Source organism: Bos mutus, chromosome 3 (genome assembly GCF_027580195.1).
Source record: "Bos mutus isolate GX-2022 chromosome 3, NWIPB_WYAK_1.1, whole genome shotgun sequence".
NCBI classification, from domain to species: Eukaryota; Metazoa; Chordata; class Mammalia; order Artiodactyla; family Bovidae; genus Bos; species Bos mutus.
In genome coordinates, this window is record NC_091619.1 from 89247902 (window position 1) to 89266096 (window position 18195).

At 52.9% G+C, this 18195-nt stretch overlaps 1 protein-coding gene across 1 annotated transcript; it reads right to left on the reverse strand.

Moving 5' to 3' along the window:
• Window positions 1-1210: 1210 nt before the first annotated feature.
• Window positions 1211-12641, reverse strand: BSND (barttin CLCNK type accessory subunit beta). The gene is made up of 4 exons (XM_005908147.3): window positions 12409-12641; window positions 6450-6550; window positions 3957-4226; window positions 1211-3127 (listed from the first exon to the last, which is right to left on the reverse strand). Exons 1-4 carry the CDS (start codon window positions 12583-12585, stop codon window positions 2716-2718), a joined length of 960 nt encoding a protein of 319 aa, XP_005908209.2. The 5' UTR covers window positions 12586-12641; the 3' UTR covers window positions 1211-2715.
• Window positions 12642-18195: the final 5554 nt, after the last annotated feature.

The window sequence follows — 18195 nt, forward strand, 5'->3', positions numbered from 1 at the left end:
CTCCCCTCAGTCACCTCAAACAAGCCCATATCCCTTAAGTCCCTTCTCACAGCCTCTTACAGAGACACCTCACAGATCCCCTGGGGTTTCTCCCCTCACTGCAATGAGTAACAAATGTACGTGTGCTCAGCCATATCCAACTCTTGCAACCACATGGACTGTAGCCCACCAGGCTCCTCTGTCCATGGGATTTTCCAACCAAGAATACTGGAACAGGTTGCCATTTCCTGCTCTAGGGGATCTTCCTGAACCAGAGAGCAAACCCAAATCTTCTATGTCTCCTGCATTGGCAGGTAGATTCTTTACCACTGAGCTACCTGCAAAGCCCGCAATGAGTAACAAACCCAACAAGTAACCACAGGTGGAGCGGTGGTAAAGAATCCTCCTACCAGTGCAGGAGAGGCAGGAGGTGCAGGTTTGATCCCTGGGTCAGGAAAGTGCCCTGGAGAAGGAAATGAAGACCCACTCCAGTGTTCTGGCCTGGGACATTCCATGGGAGTCGCCAAAAAGTCGATACGACTTATCGACTAAACAACAAGCAACCACAGGTGAGCTCCTGGTGGCCCTCACCTGCAGGGTGCTGGCAGAAGGATCCCATCAAATCCCCATGCCTCCCACCAACCCTGCAAAATGCAAAGACAAGGATCCATCACCTCCCTCTTACAGGTGAGAAAAGTGAGGTCCAAGCCCAAGGTCACGGAGTAGGGTGAATATGTAATTTATCATCCCGAGGGGATAATTTGAGGGTGAAAGGTCTAACTAGGCAGGGACAGTGGGCCGGAACGAGGGCAGTCCAGGGCAGGCCAGGCATGTGGTCTCCCAATCATGCAGCAGGATGAAGGGAGATCTGGTCTGGAAGGGAAGCCTGGCCCGGGCATCTGTGTCCCTGCCTCAGTCCCCGGCCCCCTCCCTGGGACAGGTTTCTCTCTGTGGGCCGGGCTGGCAGCCAGACCCTCCTGGTTCTCTGCTGAGTTCTGGGGTGCCCTGCAGTGTGATGTGGAGGCAGGGGCCACTCTCGAGTTTCCACCCGCACAGCTGTCCCACCAGCCACACTGCTGTGTCTTCTGTTCACTTTCCAGAGAGTCCCCTCACTGATCCCCCTTGGTTATCCTGCCCAGAGGGGGACAGCGGAAGCAGCGTTGGGTGTGGGAAGAGGGTTCACATAAAAGAATTTGCAGATGAATGAAGGTAACCATTCTAAACACTGAAAACTTTTTTATTTGAACCTCCCACTGGTGTTCTCTCTGATGCAGGTCACCCCTCCCCTGAGTGAATGAGCAGAGCACAGGAACAGCTGTTACAGCAGAGGCTTTCCTACTGGAGGCGGCAATGACCCAGAAAGGAGATGGAGGGGGTGCCAGGGGCATGCCCTTCCCTCGGCCATGACCCCAATCCCGACCCAGAGGCATGGCCCAGGTGAAGGTCAGCCCTCCTAAGAGGCCCAGGGTGCCAGCTCTGATTGTGGGGGCCAGGGCTGAGGTGGTACCACCCATGCTGGGGCCCAGAGGGGCTTTGCAGAGATCAGCCCAAGAAAGCATCACTCAGTGATGCTGCCATACCTTCAGGGGCTGCTCAGACACCCAGAGCTGTTTGTTCCTGGGCTCCGTGGCCGCAATGGTTGTGTGGGTGTCACTCTGTTGGGACAGTTTTTAACCCCTCTGTTCCCACCTCAGTTTCTGCTCTGCACTCTGTGTCTAACCTATAAGATGCCAGGTTCAGAGTATTGTGAGCCCCTTGAGGGTGAGAACCATCATCAGTTCGTGTCTCTTTCCGCCTAAAGATCCCAGCTTCCCATCTGGCACACGGTAGATGCTCCATAGATGCCACTGGGACCAAATGAGTTAAGTCAAGAGTCTGAGAGTCAGTGGAATGAGGGGTGGGGCATTCCCTGCAAAAGCCTTCTGGGTTCTGGTCACTTGTGTACAACCTCAGGGGCCACCAGTTGAGCATAGGAGAGACCAAGGCAAGTGAAGCAAAGGTACTGGCCTTGAGCAGGCAGCCACACTCCAAGATAAATGTGGAAGGGCCAGGACTAACTCAGTCCAAAAGCAGCGATATCAGGAAGAGCCTTCAGAAGAGGGAGGTCTGTGCAGAGGTTTGAAAGATAAGCCTGAATGTGCCAGGCAGACAGGAACAAAGGGCATCCTGGTGGAGAAGACAGCTTGGCAAGGGCATAAGGCACAGGGTGAGCGTGGGGTGGGCTGACCAGGAGAAAGTCGGAAGGTCAGCAGAGGTCACTCATGGGAGATTTTGGATCCCAGAGCAACAGAAGCTACAGGAAGGATGTAGGACCAGATGTCAGCTCTGAATGAAGACCCATTTCACCATCCGTCTAGTGGATCAAAAGACTCAGCAGGAATGAGAACCCTGATGGGCTTTCACAGGGGATGAGGGACCCAGGGGCAGCACCAAGGAGGGTTCCTGGTCAGCAGCTAGCTTTGAGGTGAGGCTATAAAGGCACTTGAGGGCCCTGGCTGCTGCAAATCTTCTCAACAAATCCTATTACCTTCAAAGCTCCACAAAAAAAGTATTAATCGAAACAGCAATGGCCCAGTAATGTAATCATCTCCTCTCTGTGTGATTCTCAAAATGCTCTCGGCCCACTGAGAGTCTGCAAAATCAAACCCCATTTTGCAGTTAGTGAAATGGAAGCCCTGTGAGGTCACACGGAGATTGGTGGTGGAGCCAGATTGAAACCCCGGGAGCAGTTCCATGTCAGCCCTGGGCCTCAGGTTCAAAGCCCAGTTCCTTGTCTGGGAGGGGATCCCCGGGGCTGTCGGGAAGCCCATAGTACAGGTCTTCCTCTTCCTGTGCCGGCCCCTCTGTGCCTGTGTCTGAAGCCTCTTCTTCCTCTTTTGTCCTTGGGGACCTCTGCTGGGAGCTAGGCACAGCTGCCTCCCACCGCTGCTTCTCTGGAGGCGCATCCTCCGTCGCAGGGGCATCAATCAGGGCAAAGTCGTGGAAGCGGTCCAGCTGGCACCTGCAGGTCCGGGACTCCGGAGGCGGGGGCTGAGGTTCCGCTTCCTCAGGTGGAGACGGGTTAGGGCTGCTGCCCTCACTGGAGCCCACGTCCAAGTCATCTTGGAAGGAAGCCAAGGGTGCAGAACCCTGGGGACAGGTCGGGGGACTGCAGGGGTAAAGGCGGAGAGGGTGGGGTAGCCCTGAGTCAGACTGCCTGGGTCTGAACCCCAGCCATGAGCTGCAAGGGCCGGGATAGGTGAGTTGACCTGTCTGAGCCTCAGTTTCCTCCCCTGTAAAATGGGGGAAATACCAGCATTCGCTCCTATGGTTCTCCCCAAGGTTTATAGCAAATAATGAGTACAAAGCACTTTGCATGAGGCCTGGCATGTAGTAGGTGCTCAAGAAATGGACCATTATTATGTTATCCAAACCAGGTCACTCCTCTGCCTCTCCAACCACTCAGGGACTCCTCTGGGCTACCGCCCCTGTCACACTGGGCGTCACCTTCTGTCCCTTCGTCTGCCTCCCCCAGTGGCTGAGGGGCTCCCGCAGGGTGGGGCTGTGAAGGCCTGGCAGGGAGTAGGTGCCCAGGGATGCTGGTGGGTGAGTGACTACAGGCTTGAATGAGGAATATTCATGTTCCCGTTCGTGAATGGCTGGGGACAGGGTGGGGGTGGGGGAGGGGATGGAGAGACCTGCCTGAGGCCAAGAGCATGTCAGCAGCAGAGTCTGGATTTGAACTTAGGTCCCGCCTGGCTCCTCATGGTGAGAGTTCAAACTACTCTGAGGTAGGAGTGATTATTCTCATGTGAGGAAACTGAGGCTTGGCAAGGTGAGGAGCACTTGAAGGTTACACAGCAGAGGAGCTGGGGCTTGAACCAGGCCCAGGTGACTACGCCCAGACCCACGCGTCTCCTCAGGGTGTCCCCAGTCACCCTCAGTGGCCCACACCCCCTCCTCCTTCACCCCAGAACCCCTCTGCTCTGCACACTCACCTGAGCCTGCCCTGACTTGGGTCTCCTTCTCCCTCATCCTGGTCCGAGCCCCTGTGGATGACCACGGCGGCTTCCAACCAGGTCTGAGGGTCATGAGGGCCACTTTCTCCTCCATCGCTGGCTCCTGGCTGCTGCTGTCCGGGTTCCGGGTCCAGGAGGGGGCGGGGGTCCTCACTGTAGCTCATGACCTTCATCTGGATGTGGCTGAAGTCAGGCAGGCTCTGGTCATAGGCCGCTGCCTCCCACAGCCTGACGTAGGGGGGCTGGGGGCTGAATGGGGGTGCAGGAGACAGCAGGAGAGAGAATAGGCAGATAGGCAAAGATTTGCTGTGTTGTCCTCTGGCCCGCCTGCTCTGAGCAGCGGGTCTCCCTTGATCTCCAAGAAGCCTCTGGGAGCAGTTACTGTACTCAGTTCATGGATGAGGAGACTGAGGCCCAGCAAGGTAAGCTGAGTAGCAGAGCTCAGACACTCAGGCCAGTGTTCCTTTCACCCCGTGTCTCCAAAGTGAACCCCAAGGCTGCAACTACCAAATGAAGGTCAGTTTATATTAACTGGGAGTTTGCTGGGTTCCAGACAGTGGCCTGAAGGCTTTATGCTGTTTATTTTGAGCAAGCCCTTGAAGCAGAGCCATCGTTCCCATTTTTCAGATGAGGACACAGCAGCAGGAAGGGCCCAGCGACTGAGTGGTCCTTGTGGGCCAGGCTCTGTGGGTTAGCTCATCGAGTCCTTGCCGGAACTCTGGGAGCTGCTGGGGGAGGCTGAGGCACAGACACTGGCTGGCTTGCCTGGGTGACTCAGACCTAGGGAAGGGGCTGGGGTTCCAAGCACCACCTTCTCCACTGCTCTACGATCCAGGGCTAGGGAGTGACAGGGAGGAGCCCAGGATCAGGGCGACCTGAGCCCCAGCTCTATTCCAGCAGCTCTCCCGTGTGACCAGTCCTGAGGCTGGTCCCAATACCCACCCAGGGTCTATCTGCCTCAGTCCCCTGGGACATTTGGTCACCTAGGTGCCAGGGACAGAAAATACCATCACCACCTCCTTCCCCAAGCAAAACAGAGAATGTCCCAGAGCCCTGGCCACAGATCCTGGATCTGCAGCCTGGACTTCTGAACACAATCATCACAGCTTCAGGGGTGGGGAGGGGCGACCAAGTCAGGTCACCCCTCCAGGGCTGCCGTGTTTTGGCAAGACAGCACTTGGAACTTCCAAGGATGAAGGCAGGTCTGGTCTGGTATTGACTCTCTGTGAGGTTTGAGTTTGTGATTGCACTTCTTGAGCCTCAGTTTCCACATCTGTATAAAGGGTCCGACACTACCACGCCTTTCATAGATTCCTATGAAGACCAAAAGAAGTTATGGGCACAAAATGCCTGAGTTGGTCTCTGGTGCTTTTGGAAGCGTTTCCTACCAATGATGGCAAAGGCTTATAGAGGGCCTGCTATGGTCCAGGCTCTGTTCTTAGCACTTGGCTTATAAAGTCTGCCATCCAGTATCACAGGTTCCACATCTGTGGATTCAACTAACTGTGGTTTGAAGATACTCAGGAAAAAAATTTTAGAAAGCCCCAAATAGCAAAACTTGAATTTGTCACACACCAGCAACTACTTACATAGCATTTACATTATATTATACAATCCTAGAGAATTCCAAGGACTGTGTAGTTCATGGGGTCACAAAGAGTCAGACAGGACTGAGCGACTTTCACTTTCATTATATTTACAACTATTGACATAGCATTTACATGCTATTTATTAGAAGTAATCTAGAGATGATTTAAAGTATATGGGAGTAAAGTTTAAAAACAAAATAAAATTAAAACTAAAAAAAATAAAAGCAACTAGACTATTAAAAAAAAATAAAGTATATGGGAGGATGTCTTACATTATAAACAAATATTATGCCTTTTTATATAAGGGACTTGAGCATCTGCAGATTTTGGTGTCTGAGGGGGATCTGGAGCCAGTTCCCCACAGATGCCAAGATATGATTATTATCTCATTTTGCCCCTCCACTGAAGCTGTATTTGAAATACACCGTATCTGTATTTCAAAGATGGGGCAAAGAGAGGCAGGTCAATTTCCCAAAGTCACTCAGCCAAAAAGTGGCAGGGCCCCAGGGCTATGCCTTGGCCATCATTATGCCTCTTTTTTGCTAGCGTAGTAGTCATCACCACTGTGTGGGATTTAGGGTCACACCTATTTGGCTGCCACTAATTTGCTGTAAGGCAGGACAAAAATCCCCAAGCCTCAGTTTCCTCATCTGTAAAATGGGAACAATAATGAACACCTCATAGACTTGAGAGGCCAAAACAATCTATGATTTCTGAGAGTCTGTTCTCAGTAAGTAAGAAGGTAAAGCCAGAGCCTGCAGCAGAAGGGACACTGCCCCTCTGCTCATGCCCCACCCCCTCACTCTCCTCAGCAGGGGGAGACTGGCCTGAGGGTCACTAACCCTCCCCTCCCTCCACTCCACCCAGAAGGCTCAGCACCCACCTCTTCATCTCGGCAGCAAACCCGCTCTCCAGCAGGCCCAGCGCCTTCGCCTTCGTGGACAGGACACCTTGGAAGTCAGAGTCAGCAGGTATGAAGGTGATCTGCAGGGCAAAGGGGAGAAGGCTTCTCTGTAGCTGCCCGCACACATTCGTACTTGCTGCTCCCCCAGAGCAGGGGCCTAACCTCTCCAGATACCCTGGGACAGAGACCTCACAAGGGAGCGCACCCTGTTTGACAGGAGGGCCCAGCACTGCTGGCTATCTGGATCTCTGGGCTCCTGCTCCCACTGGCCCTTCATTCACCCAGCAAACACTCCTGGAGCATCGGCTGTGTGCCAGGCACTCTTCTAGGCAGTAGGGGGCAGCAGTGAGTGAATGAGACAGGCACCCCTTCCCTGGGGGAGGTCATATCTTGTCCTGCCTGACATGGAGCAGGCCCTTCATCCGTATCTGGTGAATGGGTGAGAAGCAGGTATTGTCAGGTGTTTCCTGGCACCGACAAAGGCTGCGACAGAGGACAGAAAAGGGGGTGGCCGGGGTGGTGCCCAACCCTGACCCTGAACTCTCTGGGATCTCGAGGTCTCTGCAGGTGCCACACCACAGGTGGGCACGGGCAGTGGAAGGGAGGCAGGTCACAAAGGAGGCAGTGGGATGAGGCAGAAGGCGCCCTGCCTTTGGGGTCTGAGAGGCTGGGTGAGCAGCCTTCCTTGGGCAGGTCATCACTTCTCCCAGAGCCTGTCTGTGATCCTCTGTAAAATGGGGTTCGCCTCAAAGAGATATTTGCAGCGCTGTTCACAATGGCCAAAAGGTGGAAGCACCCTAAGTACCCACTGATGGAGGACTAGATAAACAAAATGTGGTGTATACACACAAAGGAAGATTATTCAGCCTTTAAAAGAAAAAAATGAAGTTCTGACATGTGCTACAACATAGATGAACCTTGAGGAAATAAGCCAGTCGCAAGACAAATTCCATAGGATTCCACTTATATGAAGTATCTGCTGCTGCTGCTGCTGCTGCTAAGTTGCTTCAGTCATGTCCAACTCTGTGCGACCCCAAAGACAGCAACCCACCAGGCTCCTCTGTCCCTGGGATTCTCCAGGCAAGAACACTGGAGTGGGTTGCCATTTCCTTCTCCGAGGCATGAAAGTGAAAAGTGAAAGTGAAGTCGCTCAGTCGTGTCCAACTCTTAGCGACCCCATGGACTGCAGCCTACCAGGCCCGTCCGTCCATGGGATTTTCCAGGCAAGAGTACTGGAGTGGGGTGCCATCGCCTTCTCCAGTGAAGTATCTAGAATAGTCAAATTCGTAGAGACAGAAGGGAGAATGGTGGTTGCCACAGATAGGAGCAGGGCGGATGGAGAGTTATCGTTTATTGGGTATGAGTTTCAGTTTTACAAGATGAAAAGCATTCTGGAAATCGGTTCCATAACAATGTGAATGTAATTAACACTGAAAAGGTCACTTAAAAATGTTTCAGATGGTAAATTTTAGGTTATGTATATTTCACAATTTAAAAAAGCAGGATTAGTATTGCCTGTCTCCTGGCTGTGAGGATTCCATGAGATAATACATAAGGTGTCCTTCAGCACAGTGTCTGACACATAGTAGCTGTTCTATAAATCATGGTTCGACGCTATTGAAGATGAAATTACCTGACTTCTCTGAGTCTTGTTCTCCTCAACTGAAAATTTCCTCAACAAATATTTGATAAGACCCTTGGGCTTCCCTGGTGGCTTAGAGGGTAAAGAATCTACCTGCAATGTGGGAGATAGGTTTGATCCCGGGTGGGGAAGATCCCCTGGTGAGAATGGAATGGTTACCCACCCTAGTATTCTTACCTGGAGAATCCCATGGACAGAGGAGCCTGTCCAGAGGAGCCCCAGAGGAGCCTGGTTTGCTACAGTCCACCGGGTCATAAAGAATTGGACACAACTGAGCAACTAACACTTTCACTTCACTTTACAGTGTTATACCAGGTTCATAAGCAGCAACCTCCTTTCTCCCTTCCCATAGAGTACAGTGAGTGAAAGACACTTGTCTGCACCATCCAAGCCCAATCCTGATGGGGAGAAGGGAATGATAGCTGGAGGGGTTCTTAGAACACCTGTGAGTAGTAAGCTTCCCCCCAAATGTCTGGAAATGAGGGAGGGCCCTGGGTATCTTCCATAGCCATTCACTATGTCCTGCACTTGCCAGATGGTTCTGTATTTCCTAGAAGCTTCCCTTTCCTCCAGTCATCCTCCTCTTCATCATCATAATCACCACCATTATCTCCATCAACATCATAATCGTATCATCACCATCAGCACCAGCACCTTCATCAACAGCAGCATTATCACCCTACAGCATCATTGCCATTGCCACTGTGAAAGCCTGGAGGAGAAGGAAAGTCCTGAGCGTCTTACAACACAAAATCTTTTAAAAGAGGGGGACAGGCAGAGTTGAAGCTGGGAAGGGGAGATCAGACCATGAAGACAGCAAAGCATCAGGCTAAGGAATTCAGCCTTTATCCAGAAGCAGAGGGAGCCCTGGAGGAGTTCTCAGCTGGAGAGTACACAGACAGATTTGTGTTTGGGCAGAGTTCTGGGCAGTCCCCAGAGGGAGGAACAGAGGGATGATGGAGGGAGGCCCATGGAGAGGTCAATCCATCAGTCACCAATCAGGGGTCTGGTCCTGGGCTCCAGCAGAGCAGGCAGGAGTGAGGAGTAGGGAGTGGGGAACTTGGGGGTAGAAGCAGAAGCCAGGCGAAGAGGTCTAGCCTTCCCAGCCAATCCTTCCCCTTGCCCCATCTCAGCTAACAAGCACAGCATCCCTGACTGTCCCACTGGCTAGATTTGTCCCAATTCTTCCTCCTCTCAAGCCCGAAACCCTGCTGACCACTAAATCTGAGCAAGTCTACTTCAGAAATTCAATAAGGTAAGCAAGCTGGAAGTACCAGGGCCACACCTAGCCACAGCAGGTACTGTATGTTTGATGAACTGGAAATGTCTTCTCCACACCTACAGCCTTGGGTTCAAGTTCTGCCTTAATCTAGGAGATGATCATCTCTCACCTGGACCACAGATGGAACCCCACCACCACCACCACTGGCCAGTTGCTCTTGAAACTTCCTCCTCCCAGATGTCAGCCTGATAACTTTCAGCTTTCCTGAACTGCAAAGCTGCTCATGTCCCCCTCTTGTCCCATCAACTACAGTGTAAGGTCCGAATGCCTCAGCATGGCATCCAGGCCCCGTGGGCCCAAGCCCCACTCCCTCTCCACCTTCCCTTGCTCCCCGCACCCTCCAGTCACCATGTCGACCCACTTGCCTTGTTCTTTCACCTCATGTCTTTCTTCACCCTATTCCTTCTGCCCGAAATGTCTTTCCTCATTTTTTCTGGCTGGTGAACTTCTACTTTACCTACAAATCCCAAATCATCTTCTCTGTGAAACCCATTCCCTCCCCAGCAGGCAGAAAATTGACTCCTCCACGAGACCTCCAGTCCTCCAAAGACAGGGACAGCCTAATTCACACTGGTATTGGCTACCCCTTACCCCCATATTGGGCTTCCCTGGTGGCTCCACTGGTAAAGAATCAGCCTGCAATGCAGGAGACCTGGGTTCGATCCCAGGGTTGGGAAGATCCCCTGGAGAAGGGAAAGGCTACTCACTCCAGCATTCTGGCCTGGAGAATTCCACGGACTGCATAGTTCGTGGCGTTGCAAAGAGTGGGACACGACTGAGCAACTTTACTTACTTACTTTTACTTTACCCCCATATCATAATTGTCTAATTCTATTCCCTTATATATTTCTTTCAATCCAGAAAATTCCCATTTGTCAGGCTCTGAGACAGGAGAGAATCTGGCAGGGAAGATGGGCATCAGTATTTGCTGAGAGCTCCGGTGGCCCAGGCCCCAGTGAGATGATGTGGGAGAGGGGACCCTCGTCTAGCACACCTCCCTGGCTTACAACACACTTGCCTTCTCTCCTTAGTGTGCCGCCCTAACAGCCTGCGTCCCTGAAACACACATCCACATCTGTGGTCACATACCTGCACATACATACACAGACCCGCTCAAAGCCACGACACTGATCCTGAGACGGCTGCCTTCGAATTGGCTCCAGGCCAGGCGTGACACCAGGTCCCCACATACAAGACCCTATTGATTCCTCCCACCGGGCCATGTAAGTCTCAGGGAGGTAGGGGATTCTTCTGCCAGGGTCACAGAAGTGGGGCACAGGGAGGAGAGATCTGAGGCCTGGCGGACACTGAAACCTGTGCTCCTTCTACACCACCATGCAGCCTCTGCAGCACAGGAACACGTGAATCCGTCAACAGTTATTCATTAATACTCAAGAATATTCCCTGTCCCCATCTCTCTCCCTCATCCCCACAGCCACTCTGCCCCCCTCCCCTTCCCCGCCCACAGCCAGCTCTGTGAAGGGGGCCAGAGCAAGAAGGACCCTCCCCCCATGCTCCCCCACAGCCATTGCCTTGCCGTCCCCCAGGGTCCAGGCTCCTCATTGGGAGGATGACGATCAAGACGGTGGTGACGTGGGTGGCTCGGCCCCAAGGCCTTCTTCTCCCAGTGACCTCTGCTCAGGGCATTGCACAGAGTCGAGTTGACTGTAAACTGCTCAGAAAATGACTACAAACCAGCCTGGACCGCTCCAGCGCTGAATAAACGCTCTGACAGCCAGGGGCTGCCTGGCAGAGGAAGCAGGGCTGGGAGAGCCTAACCCAGGCCCTGGGAGCCTCCTCCCTCCACCAAACCCCGGCACAGCCACCCAGGCGAGAGGTGAGGAGGGGGCTGCGGGGGAAGGGGCGGGGAGGAAAGGGAAGGTGGTGGCTGCCTGGGGACTGGAGTCCCAGATGGCAGGACCAGCGGGGTCCTTAAGATACACCCTCTTTCCCACCCCCCTCTTCCTGACTCACACATTCTACAAATGTGGAAACTGAGACTCAGAGAGGGAAGGAGCTTAACCAAAGTCTCCCAGGTAATTAGAGGCAGAGTGCAAGTTAGAATCCGTGCTTCTTTCCTTGTCTCCCTGGATCTAGCTGACCAGCTGCTGTGTGACCTTGGAAAAGCCACTCAACCTCTCTGGGCACCAAAAGATTACAACACTTGATATGCCCATTCCACATGTTTGTTGGGAGGATCAATAACAGTAAGGGTGACAGCCTTTCACCTAAATATTATACTCTACAGTTCACAAACTGTTCATCTCTTCTCTGTTCTCCATAATAACCCTGAGGCTGGGAGAAATAGGGGCCCAGGGCCTCATTTTGCAGATAAAAGAAACTGAGGCTCAGAAAGACAAAGGTCACATGGATACTTTGGAACAGAGCTAGAACTAGAACTCAAGACTCTCAAACCAGTGCTCTTCCCATCATTAAGTCACTCATTAAAACTCCAAAAGAGAGAGCACTGCCCAAGCCATGAGGTTCCAGCTGACTCATTCAGATCTCTCAGCAGCTCTGGGACACAGAGACCATCCTCCTGAGGAAGGTTATGCTTTAGGCACCACACATCTGAGCTCTGATCCCAACTCTGATACCCAGGAGCTGAAGGAACCTCACTTTCTGAGCCTCAGGCTTCTCCACTATAAAATAGAACTTCAAAGATACCAAAAAGCTCAGGATGGATGCTGAACTTCACCAGGGATACAGGTGTGCCTGGCAGGCAGCAAGCCCTCAGGAACTCTGGTTTCAAGAACTTGGACTGTGTCTCCCGCATAGTACCTAGTTCAGGGCTCCAGATTCAGGGGACTTCTGATTAATCTTTATGCTAAGGGATGGATAGATGGATGGATGGATGGATGCTCAGGAGAGTGGAGATAAGAAAAGAAATGGTAAAGGGGAGAGGATGACAAGATGATTGAAGGATGGGGGACTGATGCCTGGAATAGAGGCACAGCCCCAGACCCTCCTGGGCCCTGGCCCCCAGCCCACCTGTTCCCACTGTTCCCACCTACCTTGGGGTAACATTGGCACATGCTCCAGATGACGCCCCCGATCACCATGACGCCTCCCATGGCATAGAAGGTGCCGTAGACCTGGGGCCGGTCGTGGCTCATGAGGAACGTGCCAAGGGCCAGCAGGAAGAGCCCCAGCACAATGAAGCCGATGCGGAAGGTCTTCTCATCAGTCATGGCTGCCTGGCCAGGCCTGGCCTGTGAGCCACCTGCAGAGGGGTGCCAGCAAACCAGCCAGCTACCTACACACACACTCACACTTGAGGAGTGACGCTCTGGGATCGCTGCCGATCAGGACTTAAGCCAAGAGGGAGGCAGGCTCCCTGCAGGCCCAGCCCAGCCACCAGGCACACCCCGTGCTCCAGGCTGGAGGAGTTACGCACAGGCGGCCGCGTGCCCCCACCTTCACCCCTCTCACCTCCGCTCTGGCCCTCTGGAGCGTGTGGGAATCCGAGTGAGGGAGACGGAGGGAAGGGGAGGTTCCAGGGCTGAGCCCCAGCCCAGGCTTTGACATCACCTCATTTCCCTGTGTGGGGCTGAGCTGGGTGGACAGGCAGCCTGCACCATCCAGCCAGGGGAAGCAGGTAACTACTGCAGCCAAAAGGCATCAGAATGCCACTGGGGGATTCCAGGATCCCACAGGCTGGCATTTTAGAATCCTGAAGAATTTTAGACTCTTCAAGGTCATGGGCCCACCTGGCCACTAGTTACGAATGGTGCCTGCATGCAGGGCTCTATTTTAAACTTGTGATATGTATTAACTCATTTAGGGAACCCTGTAAGGTGGGCACTACTATCCCTACTTTATAAATGAAGACACGGATACATAACTTGCCCAAGGTCACACAGCCAGAAAAGACAGGGCAGTTGGCGTTTGAACCTAGTACTGTCCCCAGGTGAAACTGCCTAACTGCAGTGCAAGGGTTCAACGTGCAGGTTCTGGTGGCCATACAGACCTCCTGGCTTGGCTTCTGGCTCCTCTACTACGGGGCAGTGTGGTCTTGATCCAGTTGCCTCCTGTGCCGCAGTCTTCCTCCTCCCTACAATAGGGATAGTGATAGCAACTCGAAGGCCTGGGCTCCCTGGGTCCCTCTGCCCCCTTCCCACGCTCTGCGATGAGCTGGCCATGAAAGGCTCTAGTGGGCAATGCCCCTCTAGGGTGCGATTGGTTGATAGTGAGTTCCTTGCCTCCTAACCTAGGAAGATGCCCTCATTCTAAGAATGACATTCTAATGGTGGAATTTCAGTCCTGCAGCAGGCTGATGGGAAAAATCAGATTCTCATAGAGGATTATAGGAAAATGATGGTCAACAGTATCTGTAAAAAAAAAAAAGCATAAACTTGTTTGTACGGGGTTGAACTGGCTCTGAATTGGCGTTGCAGGATAAAAGGCTTTCACTTGGCATCCTGACTTCATAGGCTCGGGGAATCTTCCTGTTTGTCATTGCCACCCTCTCCCTCCCCCCAAAGGCAAGCTGTACTGGTTCCCAACACCACACCTATCCTCACATGATACACTCTGGTGTCACTGCCCACAGCGCCTTGGAGTTTCATTATGAAGCAGTTTCTCCTTCACCAGCCCTCAGATCCAGCACTTGACAGTTTGCAGAGGAGGTGTCCTGTAGCAGAACTCAGGTGACCCTTCCAGTGAGAGGTGACTGAGAGGTCAGAAAGGGCTGAAAGGCACAGGGCGACATCTCCGTTTGGTGTTTTCTGGGCTGACCTTGGCCTGGTGGCTCTGCACTGGGCTTGAGTTTGTTATCTTTGGTTGAATGTGGTATCAAGTTACCTCCCAGGGGTTGTGGAGAGACGTCATATGATAGAGGGAAAAACGCTTTGCAAACTAGGATTATTTACAGGGCAGAACCCCAGGTGGCTCAGTGGTAAAGAATCCACCTGCCAAAGCAGGAGACGCAGCAGTCACAGGTTCGATCCCTGGGTCAGGAAGATCTCCTGGAGGAGGAAATGGCAACCCACTCCAGCATTCTTACCTGTAAAACCCCATGGACAGAGGAGCCTGGTGGGGTCGCAGAGTAGGACACGACTGAGCACACACCCTCCAGGGAAACACTATTATCATAATTTTACACAGGCTCAGAGAAGGGAAGCTACACTCCCCTCCCAGAAAATGAATTCGGGGCCCAGAGGGGCTTCAGCCTGCCCTTTCTGGTCCTGGAGCCCGGGCCCACGGCGGCGGGAATAGATCTTGGTCGCAATCCAGCAGGAGCCTCTCGCGCCCCCTGGTGGCCATAGTAGCACGCGCTTGGCTAGGTGCTTTCACATCTCTTCAGTTCAATTCAGTTCAGTTCAGTCGCTCAGTCGTGTCCGACTCTGCGACATCTCTTAGGTCGTGCCAGAGTCCCGCAACCCCGTGAGGCTACCTCTTCCGGTTACCCTGCATATTTCACAGGCGAGGAAACTGAGTCCGGGGACATCTCTCCAAAGATCTCCCCAAACTGAACTGGGGGCTGAACGCGGACCTGGATCCATGCAGCCCCAGTCGCATTGTAGATGAATCTGGTCCTTAGGGCTTCCTGAGAAGCCTCCTGGTCACCCCAGCACTCTCCTTGTTTCCCCATCTTTTCTTTCCTCTACACTACTCACCCACTTTCTGCCTTTTCTCTCCTTAAAACAGGTTGGGGGCTGGGAGTGACAAGAGTAAGAAGCTCTGGGACAAGTAGGTGCTCTGTAAAATGGGTCTAATCTAACCTCTTGCACAGAGCCATGGTGAGGGTGAAATGGGGACACGTGTGTACAGCGCGTTGGAAGTATTGGGTGAGCCATGGTTCCCACTCGCCTCTCACCTGCCTCTGACTTCTGCCTTTCACCCCTGCAAAGCGGGGTGAGCCTGAGGAGCAGTTGCAGAGTCTACCATCTTGCAGCAGAGGGCGCGCTAACCACTGTAGCGTCCCTGCAAGATCTTAAAAGCTGCGCCTGCAGGTAGGTGAATATCACACCCATTTGACAGAAACTGAGGCTCTCAAAGGCAGGATAAGCGGCCCAAGATGGCAGAGCCTGTAAAGAGCAGAGCCAGGGTTCAAACGAGGCCCCAGGTCAGTCCTTGTTGAGTACCTGCTGTATGTAGCTCACTCCGAGGTGTGGGTGTCTGAGAACATGGTTATTCAGCGTGATGGCTGGTGGCGGCTCAGATAAGAGTAAAGAGTCTGCCTGCAGTGTGGGAGACCCGGGTTCAATTCCTGGGTCAGGAAGATCCCCTGGAGAAGGAAATGGCAAACCCCTCCACTATTCTTACCTGGAAAATCTTGTGGACAGGGAAGCCTTGGCAGCCTACAGCCCACGGGGTCCCAAAGGGTTGGACACGACTGAGCGACTTCACTTTCACTTTCTTTCCTGTTTCGCGGGGCACCGAGATACGTCTGAGGTCCAGCAAGTGCACAAAGCAGCCAGAGGCAGAGACTGGGGAGGGGGTGGCCCAAGGGAGGAATGAAAGGACAGAGTCACAGGAGGGATTCTTGAGAAGCCAGTTGGCATTCTTCTGTCAGGGCAGGAAAAGCAGTTCAGGCAAAGAGATCAACATGTGCAAAGGCCTAGAGGCAAGTAAGCACTGACACATGGCTGGAGGTAAAACCAAGTGCTGCGCGCATACCATCCCTACACTGCAGAATCCTCCCCCTCTTTCCCTACCTGCGCCTCCATGTCGGCTCCACCCTTCCAGCACCTGGATATCCTGGCCACCATCCTCACCTCCTCCCTCTCATCCACATGCTATTGGCCCTGCCTCTGGGACAGAGAGCTTCCCTGATAGCTCAGTTGGTAAAGAATCCGCCTGCAATGCAGGAGACCCTGGTTCGATTTCTGGCTGGGGAAGATTCCCTGGAGAAGGGATAGGCTACCCACTCCAGTATTCTTGGGCTTCCTTTGTGACTCAGCTGATAAAGAATCTGCCTGTAATGCGGGAGACCTGGGTTTGATCCCTGGATTGGGAAGATCCCCTGGAGAAGAGAAAGGCTACCCACTCTAATATTCTGGCCTGGAGAATTCCATGGACTTTATAGTCCAGAGAGACTTTGACTTCAGTGAGACAGAAGAATCGAATCACTTCTAGCTCCCACTACAGCTCATCATTCTGGTCTGAGGCCCATTATGTCTGTCCTTCTAAGTGGTCTCTGCTTCTCCCCTTGCCAGCTGCAGTGTCTTTTCAACCCAAATACCAGGTTAGACCATGTCACTTCTCTCCTCAGAGCCCTGGAATGGTTCTCTTCCCTATCAGAGTAAAACTCAAGACTTAAAATGGCCTATAAAACCCTAGATAATCTGCCCAGCCTATCACTGCTCTGAGATAGTCTCCTGCCACACCTCCCCTCACTTACTCCACCCCAGTCTCCCTGGCTGCATGCTTTTCTGGGAATAGGCCTTTGCACCTGTTCATCCTTCCACCTAGAATGCTCTTCCTCCAGATATCTGCACAGCTCCCTCCCTTGCCTTCTTCAAGTCTGTATCCAGATGTCAGCTTCTCTGGTGTGACATTCAAAACTGCAGAACCCCTCCCCCAGGTGTTCCCTGCCCTCCTTTCCTAATTTACTTTTCTCCACAGCACCATCAGTTACACTGTACACATAAGTTATGAATCTCACCACTTGTCTGAATTCCCCCACTAGAATTCGAGCTCCTACAGGCTTGGGGCTTTGTTTTGTTCATTGTTGGATCTCCAAGGGTTAGACCTGGTCGACTCTCAATTCATATTTGGAAATGGAGGGATGGCTATCAGCTCCAGAGCAGAGGGAGGCCGGAGAGGAAACGCAGGCAGGAAACCTGGGGTCAGGCCAGGGGAGCCAGCATCTTTCAGAGGCCAATGGGGAGTCTCCAAGGGAGTTATGCGGGGAGTGACACGGGTTGGATTTTCATTTTGTACCCATCCTCTGGTTCTGAGATCAGGTTGAAAGAAGCAAAAGGAGACGGTGGAAGTGAGGGGCAGTCACCAGACTCTAGCAGAAACCTAGGGCTATAAAGATTAAAATGAACACTTTTTAAAAGAGCTGCTGAAGGGATGGAGAATGAGGGAATTTTCCAACTGATTTGAGGTGGTGAGCTCCAGGGGGTGGGGTCATTGGTCAACGCAGAGGAAAACAGGGCAAAGGAGGAGCACAGTGCAAGCAGGGGAGAGGCCTGAGCCCAGAATGTCCCTGATGTCCCAGGCCTGGGGACAGGCATCAGAGGTGAGCTCTGAGTGATGGATAAATAAACTGGTCAGCCGGCCTGGGAGGAAAGAGGTCAGAAAGAGAACCAGTGCCTCCTGGGGGCTGGGTTGACAGACCCAGCCTCATGGGGCTGCTCAGCCTGAGTCCTTCCCAGTTCACAGTCGAGGCCACTGCAGCTCAGAAAGGACCCTGGCTTGTCAGGAGACTGGCTCCATGGCCCTGGTTTTGCCTCCAAGGAGCTGGTGACCTTGAGCAAACCACTGCCCCTCCCGGGGACTTTCAGTTGGGACGCAGATGACTTAGGACTATAGAAAAAGTTTTTCCAGTCTTCCAGCCCTCCCCAACTCCTGCCTCTTCCAGCTCCTGCTTGGCAAAGGTGGTGCCTCCAAATCACACCTGCAACTCATTAACTCACCTGCCTGGGGGAAATTCCTGTCTGGAGGTAGGAGTGAAGCTGGGCTTTGTTTCCCAGCCTGGAACCCCTTTAACCCCTTAGGAATTACAGAGGTCCTGATGAATCCCTTGCACTTCCCACAGCCAAATCCCCAAGGTACACAGTGAAAGCCGGTGTGTGTGCGTGTGTATGGACGCATGTGCCTGCACCTGTGCATCTCAGGGTCCCACAGAA